The sequence below is a fragment of the Gavialis gangeticus genome, unplaced genomic scaffold, assembly GCF_001723915.1.
Source record: "Gavialis gangeticus isolate Ggan-Ray unplaced genomic scaffold, GavGan_comp1, whole genome shotgun sequence".
Classification (NCBI taxonomy): Eukaryota; Metazoa; Chordata; order Crocodylia; family Gavialidae; genus Gavialis; species Gavialis gangeticus.
Window position 1 is genome coordinate 94,190,248 of NW_017728992.1, and position 13,622 is coordinate 94,203,869.

General features: G+C 39.7%; 1 protein-coding gene across 10 annotated transcripts in view; it reads left to right on the forward strand.

Annotated features, from left to right (window-relative positions):
- EPB41L3 (erythrocyte membrane protein band 4.1 like 3) overlaps nucleotides 1-13,622 on the forward strand; it is a 108,718-nt gene that overhangs the window by 60,055 nt on the left and 35,041 nt on the right. For all 10 annotated transcript variants that reach the window (XM_019525657.1, XM_019525670.1, XM_019525663.1 and 7 more), the window contains exons 6-10: nucleotides 4,042-4,117; nucleotides 6,196-6,414; nucleotides 6,692-6,779; nucleotides 10,622-10,774; nucleotides 13,402-13,499. In XM_019525657.1, coding sequence (XP_019381202.1) covers nucleotides 4,042-4,117; nucleotides 6,196-6,414; nucleotides 6,692-6,779; nucleotides 10,622-10,774; nucleotides 13,402-13,499 — 634 coding nt within the window. The remainder of the gene's footprint in view (nucleotides 1-4,041; nucleotides 4,118-6,195; nucleotides 6,415-6,691; nucleotides 6,780-10,621; nucleotides 10,775-13,401; nucleotides 13,500-13,622) is intronic.

Genomic DNA, 13,622 nt, shown 5'->3' on the forward strand with positions numbered 1-13,622 from the left:
ATGTAAGTAGACTGTGGTGGGGAAGCCGCCCTGAAGGGGGGTTCCTAATTATCATTCTTGAGATATCTGTTTAATGTGCTGAACATGGTGGCAGGGAGGGACCCCCCCAGGAATTCTTCACTACCTCACTTCTGGTTTTGGCATTTAAAGAGCAGGAGTGGGTGGGATGGGCCTGCTTGAGTGGGCTGTTCGGTGAGACCTGTCTTGACACTAGCTGCCTTATTTTATAAGCCAGGAATCTGCCAGTAGTTTTAGGGTTACAGACATCATAGTCTCTGCCATAGCCAGAACCCACATCATTTAGGCCTTACAAATAGTTCACCCAGCCTTTCTAGTTAGGTACTCTGATACTGGAACTTGGATACTTGATGCAAGTCATGTAGCATCCCACTGCAGAATCTGTACCATCAAAGGTGCAATAGTATTACATGAGGACTAGCAGATAGTGTATGCTGTTATCCCATGGTCCCTGCATCAATTGTTTTACTACGTTCACTGTCCTAGGTACCTGGCTTGGCCTCAGGATACATAAACCTACCAAAAGAGACATATTGAAAAAGGCAGAAATCTTATGCGGGCTGAGCCAATCTGAATAGATAAGTTAATTACTCTCTGAAAATAAATATGACAGTCAGGGCCCCTTTGCACATGTAGGTAAAGGCACAATGGGATCTAATGTGTGATTAACACAGTCACGCCTCCTGCCGTGCCACATGCATGACAGAAGATGTTATTGTGGGATCAAGCATTAGATCTCTTGGTGCCTTATAGATGGTGTGGGGGGAGCCCAATCCCAGGCTTCCTTTGCGCAAGCAAGAAGCAAGCTCCCACAGCTGGGAGCCCCCTGAGTTCAGGGATTCCCAGCACTATGGGCGCCCTGTGCATCCCTGTGGCTAGAAGATGTAGCTGCTGCCATCTGCCAGTCCCAGGGGCGTGCAGAGCTCCTAGGGCTGGGAGATCTCAACTACTTTTATCTCCCAGGCTCGGGATGTATGAAGACCTTGGGACAGGGAGATTGTGACAGGTGTGATCTCCCAGCCTCAGGGGTTTCAGAAACCCCTGAGGCTGGGAGATCACATCAGCTGCGTACCCCGTGGCACTCCCAGGGCTGGGAGATAGCTGAGTCCCAACACCAATAGATATGTTGTGGGGACCCAGCATCCACAGCTGTAGGACCAAGAGTCAACAGCTGCATGGGACTCCCAGCCACAGGGGAGACCCTGCTACATGTGCAGCTAGCTATAAATTTAGTTCAAGGCCTGTCTGTAGCTAGTTGGAGCTTTTTATGGCTTTTTAGGTTGGTTGAGGCTTTTATGTCTGGTTGGGGTTTTTTAGGTACTTTGCATGTAGCTCATCTCAAGGTAATTACACAATTAACCAGTTAATTGTCTGATACCTGTAATGTGTAGAGGGGACCTCACTCTGACCTGCTGTGTAAGTCAGGGAGACCCAGACAGAGCTAAAGCCAAGGACAAATGAACTCTGAGCCATAAATAACATACTGCCTAAGTGACAGATTCCTTTTTAGGGGAGTGTGCATGCTTCAAGTGAAACACTCTAGCTGGATGTCCATAGAGTAGGAATACTCCTTCATCAGGCATGTAGTAATTTACATAACATCATGCTTTAAGCCTCAGTTACCAGTTAGAGATTCCCAGTGAGGTACAAACCTGCCAAGTTTCAAAAGCATTTTCACCAACTTCAAGGTATATATGTGGAAAAGGTGAAGATGGAGGGGCAAGAAAATGGAGAAAGAAGTGCAGTATTCACTGGGACTTCCTACAACGATATCATCAGTTCATAGACTCTGTCTGACTCTGCACAACAAGAATTATTAAACCACTTCATGTTATGTTTTGTGCCCTGTAAGATGATCAAGCAGTTGGTCAGAATCATAAAATATAAATGTCTCATTACTAAAAACAATTTGACATTTTGCAGAGATGCAACAGTGTAACCTTGGCATTAATCAGTATAACCCTGGGGGCCTGTGCCATAGATACAAACTATTTTCTTTAAATGAGTGTCATTTGGGTCATGTCTGGGAACACTGCTTTTATCCTACACCAGAACATGTGACTGCCCTTAATGATTTCCCTTTCCTCAAAACATCATGATCTCTCTCCTGCATTTCAAACAGTGAGTTTTCCAGTAACTTGAACTCTGTTATTAAGATGGCATACTATTTCACAGCATATCAATCAATTTTCTGCTTCATGTGAACGTTTTAAAAAGCTTGGTTGTTAAATTTAGCTGCATGCTATGTTAGGAATTCAGAAATGTCTTGAAGGGGCTCTGTGTGAGGGCTGCTGAGCTCAAAATGTCACCACATTTTTTTCTTCCAACAGTTCTGGGGAAACCTGATACAATGTCTACAGTTTGTAGATGCATACATTTTGTTCTTTTGACAGGAAGACTTCAGTAGTTGTCTCTGCCATACACCTTAAAAATATTTCCTTCCAGCTGTCAAGCCTTTTCAGCCAATTTAAATATGTAGTAGTAAGTGTTTGCAATATCGGGTGCTAATACAGTAGTTTCCCTTTTCAGCATTCTGAGGGTTAATTTAAACTCAAGTGAAAATCTTCCTTTCCTTATTCTGGAAAAAAAAAATACTGTAATTGCACCCTTGGCAAACAGTGCAAACAGTACCACAAAGAACCTACAAATGATATGCAGTAAAGACTAAGTAAAATCTTTCTCCTAATGTCTGTTGTTTCTTAAAAAGGATATTGGAACATTATTTCAGGAGAAGGAAGTGCTATGAACCTAAGTTACAGTGATTGTCAGTGCAATTAAAGTAGTTCAGAAACACACTGTTGATTGAAATATATTTAATGCATATCCTAGTGAAGAGCTAGACAATGAAAGATTGTGACAGCAAGAGATTAACCAGGGAAGTCTAGTCATACATATGATGCTGGGGACAGTTGCATTTGTAAAAGGGAAAAAAAAGACTGTTGGCTTCAGAGAATTTGTTCAGTTGGAATAAATAGAATTTTAGAACAGTTGAAGTATCTTAGAAATCTCTCTTATGCATGGTAAAAAAAACAAAAATAATACTGCATACTGGTCAGAATATATAATTCTGCTTTCTGGGGTGCACAGGTCCATTGCAAGCAACAGGAGTGTCATTCCAGTATTTGAGAATAATTCAGCTAATACTGTACTGTACTGTTGAAGTCTTTTGGACAGATTAAGTATGAGACACATGTTTGACTTCCAGGAATTCTTATCCCTTTGAGTCTTCCTTGTTTAAAGAAATATTCTTGGTAATATTTTTCTACAGCATTTAAACTGTGGTCCTATAAAAACACCATATAAGATGTGTAAAGTTATTACCTGTGATCTAAGATGGTGACTCATGTGGGTCTTTTAAATTACTGACATTACTAAGTAGAGCTTCCCGGGTGTTAAATATGCTTCCCTTGGTGTGGAATTTTGCAATAACGTCCTCAAAATTTGTCCTTGAAGCTTTTTTTGCTCAATAATTTATGCCTGCTAAGGGCAAAATATATGCTGAAATAGCACTTTGAAACAGTGCTGATGGGTTTCTGCAGACAGATAAGTTGATGGAGTTCTGTACTTCGCACTTAATTGAGGTCATATATTTGAAGCCTGTTTTAATTTTTAGCTGCTGGTGTTCACTTTTTTCAAAGTCAGGTAGACTAGTTTTTCTGATGGCTAACCTCATTAAGTATACTATTTGCTCACTGAATTTTCTGAGCATTAGAAATGAATTACTGTTCACACAGAGCCAAGTATGGCAGCACTTCCTTAGGTGAAAGTCTTACCATAGAAGAAATTATGGAAGGCCTGCACGAAATCTGTAATTTTTAAGAAGAAAGAAATATTGAAGAAAGAAACAAACAAACAAACAATATCTCAGATATTGTTTATAAGTGATATACTGTAAATCCTATCATTACCATTTTATTTGACTGGAATATTTCCTAATTTACCCTTTGGATGATTTGCAGTATAAAGCTATGCATAACTTCATTTGTACTTGTAAAGACTCTGTACGCCTGTGTTGTGTTCCAGGTGGCGCTTGGCAGTTTGCATTTAACGTGAAATTCTACCCTCCAGATCCTGCCCAACTCTCTGAAGACATTACCAGGTGCTTGAGACATTACATACTTTGGAAAGGTGTTTTGGAATGCATTTTTGACAGCACTCGCACTCCAAATGAGTGAAAGCATGAAACGCATCATGCATTGCTCTTAGCTGCCTTATTGTGATGAGCTGATGGAAATGCTTGATGCTCTAGTAGCAGAGAAAATATTAATGGTTTTACTATAGTTATGACCTCATCCTTTCCCAACTACAAGGCTTTCCTGCTTGATAATGTAACATCAAAATCAGGTAGAGATGTAGTAGGACCACTTTGTATTCTGAAAAATGGCTGCACGGGCTGCTGCTGAGTCAGTAGTCATTATTGCACCCTCCCTGCCCCAAAAGCAGAACCTGGGGATGCTGGCCAGGTTGTCCCCTCCACTACATCCCCACTACACTGCTGAAATCAGGCTTCCCAATATATATTTTAAATAAGTCTTAATTCTAACTTTGGAGTTCATAAACATCCTGGTGCCCCGGGACTGTGTGTGTCAGGGCTATGTATGTCTAACTTCAAACTGGGAGTCATGTGCCCTGTCGGCTGTACCAGTGGGGAGCTCCCCACCACCACCACCACCACTCTGTTTACTGGCCGCGGGTTCCCCCAGCACCACGTGCTGTGTCATGCTGTCCTCTGGGATGGGGACAGGAAGAAAAGCTGGGGGAAGGAAGGGAAGCCTGGAGACTCTGGCTGCCACTACAGCTGGAGTAACATGGGGAGGGGCAGCCAGGGTCACATGTTGTCCATGAGCTGCCAATTGGACAACACTGATGCATGTAAATGTGGCAGGGAAGGGGAGCTTGATTAGGATGGTGGATGTTTTTATTAGCTATATTGACAGTGTCTTAAAACAGAGTCTAATCTAATAGATATGACACAGCAGCTTGGAAAAATGCTATATCTGACAGATTTGGAGTAGTCACCTCACTGTTATGTGCCTAAATTTCCCTCCCCACCCATGTCTAACCTATTTAGACACTCACACCCTATCCAGAAAATCTTATCTTCACCCCAGTGCTAAAACCTTAAAAGACTGTGGACTGGGAAAACAGTTTCCCATTATGGTCACCCTCCACTGCTACTGCTTTATAGTCCTTAATCTGCTATTCACTCGTGCTGTGTACGTGTTGAGGTTTTTTTTTTTTTGCTGTTTGAAGGTACTGACAAAAAGGTCATGCTCAGATTGAGGCCCTACTCTGCTGTGTGTGTGTTTATATGCAGAATGAGACCAACACTGCCTCAAAAAACTCACTGTCAGAGTACAGACAGTAATTCTTTGCTGCTTCCACTCTCTCTATCATATCAACAAGGATCAAAATAGAGAAATTAAGCAACTTGCCCAGGGTCAAACTGTGAACCTGTGGTAGAGCCAACATTTCAATCCAAATCTTCTGGCTCCCCGTTGTGTGCCCTTCCTAGTTCTTCTGAAACTTCACTTCTTTCCATCTGGCACCCAATTACATCATTAATGACATAATTATAGCAGCAGAGCTAGGAAATGTCACTTGCCATTAAAGTTATTTTTAAGAAAATTCCACCATTTAATTATGAGACTTCTCTTTTAACTTTTGAACTTACCAGTTGCTATACAAAAGTGGTGCAGTTCTTTTCCCCTTTAGGAAACAGAATTCATTTTCTTTTCTTGGTTGGGAAAGAAGCTACTCAGTTATTTGTTATTACTCAAGTAGTTATTACAGACAATTCTTACTTTTATAAATGAGATAAAATAAGTTACTCAAAATACCTTTTATGAAGGAAGATACCTTGGTATACTTAATATTCTGTAGGGAGGACTTTGTTACCAAGCACTAATAGTAGCATACTCACTATTTTATCAAAAGTTTTCAAGGTATGTTACAAATATTATTTTAAGAGTTAATACTCACTTTTTGGGTAGGCAAGTCTTAAATCCTAGTTTACAGTTGAAGAAATACGGTCATTGGGGGGTTGCTTTCATTGCCCCATGGCTTACAGCATGTCAGCACACAGCGAAGTCAAGGAAAAAGTGGAAATTCTTACTACTGATTGCACTGCAGCACTTCTTCATGGGCTAAAATAAATCTTGCTCTTATCCATCCTAGGTACTACCTCTGTTTACAGCTGAGAGATGACATAGTATCTGGACGGCTGCCCTGTTCTTTTGTTACTCTTGCTCTTTTGGGCTCCTACACTGTTCAGTCTGAACTTGGAGATTATGATCCTGATGAATATGGAAGTGATTATGTCAGTGAATTCCGCTTTGCACCAAATCACACTAAAGAACTGGAAGACAAAGTAATTGAGCTGCACAAGAGCCACAGGTGAGCAGAGGAAATGAATGTAGAATTCAGTCTGGATTCAACTTTCAAGTTTGGAATAAGGAAATATTAGAATTTGGAGTGTTTTTCTAGGGGACCTGATAATTGTAGACAGAAACAGTCTGTTGGAAAGCAAGATTTGTTATTCAGTACAAAAGAACAATGGGAATGGTAGGGATTGTTATGAAAGATGTCATCTAGGATGTACTTTCTTGTGCTGAAGTTTACTCTATACAGTATTGTCTTGACGTTGATACTAGAAAAGTTTGCTTTTCTTCAGGGGAATGACACCTGCAGAGGCTGAGATGCATTTCTTAGAGAATGCCAAAAAGTTATCTATGTATGGAGTAGATCTACATCATGCCAAGGTATGAATTATAATTAAAATCTTTGTTTTATGTTATGAGCCCACTTCTATTCCCTTCCTCAGATCAGGCAGTATTTTATTCTACAAGTAGACCTGCTGATTTCATGTTTCTTTTTCCTTTTAATGGAACAATTGTGGAATGGGTTATTAGTCAAGGGGAATAAGGTGTAAACACAGTTGCATCCTGTAGTTGTTGTATAAATCAGCCAGTTAATTCCAGCTCTGTGAAGAGCTAGTAAATTTATGTTTAAGTATGTAAATCTTTTTGGGAAGCCTGTGATGTATAGACAGTTAACATAATGAGCCACAAAAATGCTGAGTAGAATTATCTGAAAAGTAGGTATGGATATTTTTATCAGAAGACATGAGAAGCAGTCAGCTGTCATCTCGCTCTGCTAGATTCTCTTGTTTCTATAAATCAATTACAGTATCTCAATGACACAAATGAACCACTACTAACATTGCAGAAGCGCTTCAAAGAACTTCTTTAACTGTATTGGAACCCAGTCAGGTTGATGATAAACGACCTGAAGGCTTTCACTCTTTGAAGAAAGAGTAGGTGTTGCAGTTAGCCCAAAAGAACAGTAACTCTCCAGAAATCAATCCTGGAAGATGAAACTGTCCCAAAAATCATGAGCTAGTTAAAGTATCAGATCAAAAGATGCTCACAGTCTCCTGGCTGAGAGATTTCCAGTCAATTAGTAGTTCCGTCAGTCTTTTTTTTTATTTATTTCAGTGTTCAGATAAGATTAATAGATTCTAGCAACTGTGACGTTGGTAAATGTCCTTGACAAATGGATGCTGGACAAAAGAGCTCGAGCTATGAAGGAGCACCGCTTCTTTTTGGAGGTCAAATTACTGTGGACCCTTTCTCATTCTGCATCAGATCCTTTCAAGAACTAAAATAAACGTGCTCCTTGAATCTTGAAGGGGCCTTCAGCCATGTCCCTTGGGCATTTTGTAGGAACTGTGTGTATTGCAGAATTCAAGGCTGTCTTTTGTATTCTATTAATTGCCTCCACTGAAAATATAAAAGCTGTGTATGGCTCAATAGGCAGCATTCTACCAGAAGGCATGCTGTTGCTTTTTCTGTCTCTTGCATATATGCGGAAGATCTTGAGGCATATTTAGAGTGAAGCTAAAACTGAAATAGGAAATGTCAGTCCTCTCTGTAGTTTTTTTTTTTTTAATATCCTTCATCCCACACACAGAGGTCAACAAATTAAAATGGTGAGTTTCTGGATTGGTGAGTGGTGAGCTTTACAGGTTTCATTACGAAATGCAAGAGTCATCTTTCAGTGGGGCCAGATTATTTCCCCAATTTCATGTAATATTTCAGGGCAGCTGGCTGTGCAGAGTCCAAAAATGTTCTGTGTGAGAAATATAGAAAGGGTGAAAGCAAAACAAAAAGTATTTTTAAGATGCATGTTTATAAGGTTATATGTCGGCATATACAGGCAAAACTGTTTTAAACATGTAAACTTGTCTGTTCAAATGTCTTCTATGCCTTCCGGCTCTTAAGGTAATAGTCTTTTCTCGTGGAAATAGTGAGACAAATTCTGCCATCCTTGTGTCAAACTTCTTCGCTTCTTTAATCAGTGGGAGGATGGTAGCCAAAATGAGTAAAGATGGCAGAAGCTACCTGTGAATGCAGTTTATATTGCCCCAGAGCCTGTGGGTCAGAAAACACAGCTTTCTTAAAGATGTGGTAGTGGTAGAGTGAGGTTGTAATTCTAATGGTCCAGGAATTATGCAAGGCAAGATTTTTGGGGGGTGATCTCTTTTGTTGAATCAGCTGTATAGTTGAGATAAAGTTCAGTGCTTTGCATTCAAAAGGTGTCTAACTTTATCCCAACTACAGTTGGTCTAATAAAAGATATCATTCAAAATAAATCCTCGCCTCTTGCATTTCTTTACGTTAAGTATTCTGAAACATTCCTTTGCAAAAAAAAAAGTATGATTATTGCATGTGCATTTGTTGCATGTAGACTTCACACCTTTATTTGTGTAAAAAAAAAAAAATTTGCTCAGCATGTGTAGCAATTACTTTGTGCTGAGCAAGATGTAAAATCAGAATCCATAACAAATCCCAAATTTAATTTTCCTGAAGTACATCACTATGCTAAAATGCAAGAGTTTTACTTGAAGTCATCTTCCTCTGAGGAACAGTCTTCATGCTCTTGCAGTGTCCTGTATTGAAGTCTTTTTCATGCAATGCTAGCCTTTAAGTACTATCTTGTTCTTTGTTGTATATCTCACCTTAAAGTTTAGAAAAAGCAGTTTTTATATTGCAGGAGAATTTTCGAAGTTCACTTTGGCCTCTTCATCCAAATTAACTATGCCCAGGGTCTTTCTGTTCATCTCTAAAATGCAGCCAGAGTTTGACTATAAACTTAAAAAATGATTTGCTGGTAAAAGTAAAAGAAATCAGGGAACTCATTTTATGTCTCGCTAGCATAAAACTTTTGTGATTTCTGTTGTAATGCTGCTATAACTAATTTATTCTATTTCCAAAATACCTCTGTGCTTAAGGTGATAATGCTTCTGTTTCTTATTGCATTTACCAACTTCTTATGAAATAATTGCAATGATAATAGACCTGCTGGTAAATATTTAATTAGACACAACTGTAATCGTAGCTAGCAATGATGTTTCTAGAATATTCTTTGAGTTTTTCATAGGAGAAAGTAATGTATGCACCTTACTTAAAAAGAATTAGGGCATGTACATGTAATAATTGCATCATTATTAAATGATACCAGTACAGGCTGTTACAACACAGCTGTCATGTCTGTTCTGTGGCAACACAAAATATAAAAACTGCTCCAAATTTAATCCTGCTTCATTCATTGTCCCAGTTAGGGTGATTTAGCTAACTTGTATTGCTACAGGCTATGCTGACCCATCATTTAGAGCAATGGTCTCCAACCTTTTTTATCATGCACCCCTATCAGTAAAAAATTTTTGAGCACACCCCCCACAATACATGTACTACTCAGTGTAACACTGTACAAAGTTTGGAGACCACTGTACACTGTACTACTGTACCTCCGCATTGTGGAACTCCCACTCTTCCCTCAGGATACCTGGCGTACCGTATGTGACGTGACCCTCTGACACATGGACTGTGAGGGCACCAGTGTCAATCTGTAGATTAAACATTAGTAAAGCTTAATTTCTTTCTTTCTTTTTAGATAAATATAAATAGAAGTTCTGATATTTTCTTCCCGCACCCCAATGGATCATCTTGTGCACCCCCTGGGGTGCGTGCACCCCACTTCGAAGACCACTGGTTTAGAGTATAAAGGTTGCACACTCCTGAGTTCCTCCCATCTTTTAAAATGGATAAAACATTTGCTCTTAATTGCAGCTGTATTTTGAAAATGTTGTAGTTGAACATTGAGATCTGTGTGAGGAAGGCAGTAAAGTAAAGTTTGAACCACAGCTTTGTTCCTTTTTATGTCAAATGAATGACAGCTATTGCACAAGTATCATAAGTACACTTTGACATCCATTCCATTTTGAACTCTACTTTTTGCTGCTTGTGTTTTCACTTACGGTAGTAGAGAAATGTAGTAGTAAAAGTACTGGGCCTAGATGCAGCTAGTTTAAATGAGAAACAAAATCAAAACTTTTTCACTTCAACACCCAGGGTTTTTTGGGTTTTTTTACCTAGATAAGCCTTACAGCTTTTTGCATAAATTTAAATAATAAGTAAAAAAAACTGTACATGCTGAATCATCCACAGATAATACAGCTGAAGTGCATAGATCAGATAACGTTATACAGAATATTTGGAATGGGTGAGAAGAGATTAATTCCTTCTGTTGCTTATTTTATCAGGATTCAGAAGGAGTGGAAATCATGCTTGGGGTTTGTGCAAGTGGCCTATTAATATATCGTGACAGACTTAGAATAAATAGATTTGCCTGGCCAAAAGTTCTGAAAATTTCGTACAAGAGGAACAACTTCTACATCAAAATCCGACCAGGAGAGGTAAGATCCAATGTACTAATAAAGGTAACCTTCTCAAAATGTTTTTGCAGCTTCATCAGTTTGTTTTTTGTTTGGGAGCTTGTTGCATTATTCTTCACTTACACCTTTTAACCGGGACAGATTAGTTAAATACTTTACTGGAAAATGGCCAAACTACATACTTGTTGGTATTCTGGTAGCATCAGTAGGGCAACATGAAGGATAAATTTAACTTTTATTTATATGTATTAGTGACTGTAAGGAATATAGTCATAAAGTGTGAGTATAGTTTATTGGGTACCTGCCTTTGTAGTTGGTCAGAGACCAAATCTGGATCTATTTGCTTTTCCTAATAAGAGATACGGGCTAAACTCTCAGCTTTGCAGATACCCTGTATGACTAGATTGGTGGAATGGAAACCCATCTATTAGTGGTATTGTTATTTAAGCATGTTAATCCTTTCATCTGAAGTTCCTAAAGGTAATAGGAACTGTTGTACAAAGAGTGCTCTCTAGTGCCTTAATAGATTGCGTGGCTTGTATATAATCACACACAGACACACACACTCTCCTTTTCCCCAAAATCGGATGTCTATATGAAGTGGAGAAGCTGTTTCATGGGAAAAGAAGCATGTCTGGAGCTGCCATGCAACTGCCAAGATGGCTGGTGCTTGTCTCAGCAAAATGAAGGGGAGGAGTCCTATGTTAACCTTCTTGCATCTGTTGTCTGAGCACTTGAAGCAACGAGTGAGCTTCTGGTAGTGTCTTGATGAGGCTTGTAATGTGGAAACAACACTTTGTTTACAGAGACTTATATAAAAGAACTACCTACAGTAAAGAACTAACAGTCCTGCAAGAGAAGTAGCAAAGGTCTGGCGCCTAACCCAGTATGACATCCCAGGAAACAGTCTGGGTGAGGCAGCAGGAACTTCTTGGTGTGGTAAGAAGTGCCTGCTGCCTCACCCACACCGTGTCCTGGCATGCCATAGTTCTTGGATACACTGTTTCCAGGAGGACTAACTCCAGTGATTCTCAACCGGGTTGATGGGGCATCATCAGGTCCTGCCATATCCTTTGAAGGGTACCACAAGTTGTGAGGAGATAAACAGATAAGCTAAGCAGATAAGCCTGGGTCAGGCTTATCCCTGCCTGGACATCCCCCACCTTTACTACCCAGCCCATGTGTAAGGCAGTAAGCACTATAATGTATACATTAATTTTTGAAATTGAGTGCCCTTCTATTCATATAAGTTATGGAATAGTGCCTTGAATCCAGTGAAGAGTGCCCTGAGTCCAAAAAGGTTGAGAACCCACTGACTTCCTCTGTCACACAGCTGGACGTGGATTTGAAAAAATCTTTTTCCCCCTACATCCTGCTTTCCAAAAACAAAGTGTGTGTTATATTTGGGAGGCATATTATATGCAGGATAATATGGTACATAAGCTCATTATGTATTCTAGCACATGCTCCATGTATGGGTGGAGAGAAACAGCAGGTCTATTGTGCAGTAAGTTGAATGTTCATTGTAGTAAAAGTGGAGCAAACACATGACAGCTTTAAATCAGTGTAAGTGACTTCAGTACAAGGTAAACCTACTACTCAGGGAAGTGAAGTATAACTATGCACTAGTATACTGGTCATGTGTCTGCTTCCCTAGGCAGTTTCATCTGGAGGTAGTCATTGCTCTGTGTAAACCCCACCTCCCTCTGCCATCCCTGCTGCATGGTAACCATGTGCTGTTATAGGACACGTGCAGCAAACTTTGAAGACCTGTTCATGTGTATATGCCTTATTATAAAGTAAATGTATGGTAGAATAAAATTCATAGTAAATTAATCATTGTCATGTGTCTGCATTCTAGATCTGTCTCATAATTTGATTCAAATATTGTTATCAGAGAAATAGTATGACAAATGTTTACAAAAGACCAAATATCCTAGGAGGAACTCAGTGTTGTTAATAGGAAAAGGAAGTGTTGCATTTCAACTGCAAGGGCAGTAGCCACAGCAGTCCTTGAAAACAAGTCTGGGGGGACACCAGATTTCCAACGGGGGATCCTCCAGTGGCCGATCGCTGAGCCAGCAGCAAGACCGGCGAAACCAGAAGTGCGCTTCTGCCAGCACTTCCAGGGGGTGCATGGCCAATCTCAGGCGGCACATGTGCACCTGCGTGCACCCCCTATGCATCACCAATGCTTGAAAAAGCACGTAATTTCCAATCTCATTTCAGCCATTTGGTATAGACACAAAAATTTGTATACTTCAACATTAAGAACTTTAATCAATCTTGAGGCTCCTACATTAGGTGGACATTCACTGAAGGCAGCACAACAGAAACAGATTGGACAGGGAAAGGGGATTGGAGTGGTACTTAAGGAGGGTGCACAGCTTAATTTGTCACACCTGCCAAAAATGTTGGCTACCCACTGCTCTAAAAGCTTCTCTCTTAACTGGCTTTACCAGACAAAAATCAGGAAAAATATACTATGTACGTATGAAGTGTTGTACAGATGTGCATTTAAGCACACCCTAATAATGAAGTTTTATACCTATTAAAAATGAACATGTAATTATTTAGTGTATAGGCTAAATATATAAATATACAGTTAAAATAAATATACAGATTTTCTTTCTTTTTTGTGTGCCTAGTTTGAGCAGTTTGAAAGCACTATTGGGTTTAAGTTGCCAAATCATCGTGCTGCAAAACGTTTATGGAAAGTATGTGTGGAACATCATACATTTTTCAGGTATGTGGTTTTTTTGGGGGGCTTGTTTGTTTTGTTTTATTTTTTAATACATGTAGAATAAAGGATGATAGGAAAAAAGTAGTGTCCGCCTTCCGTGCACTCCTCTCAACCCCCCCCCCCCCC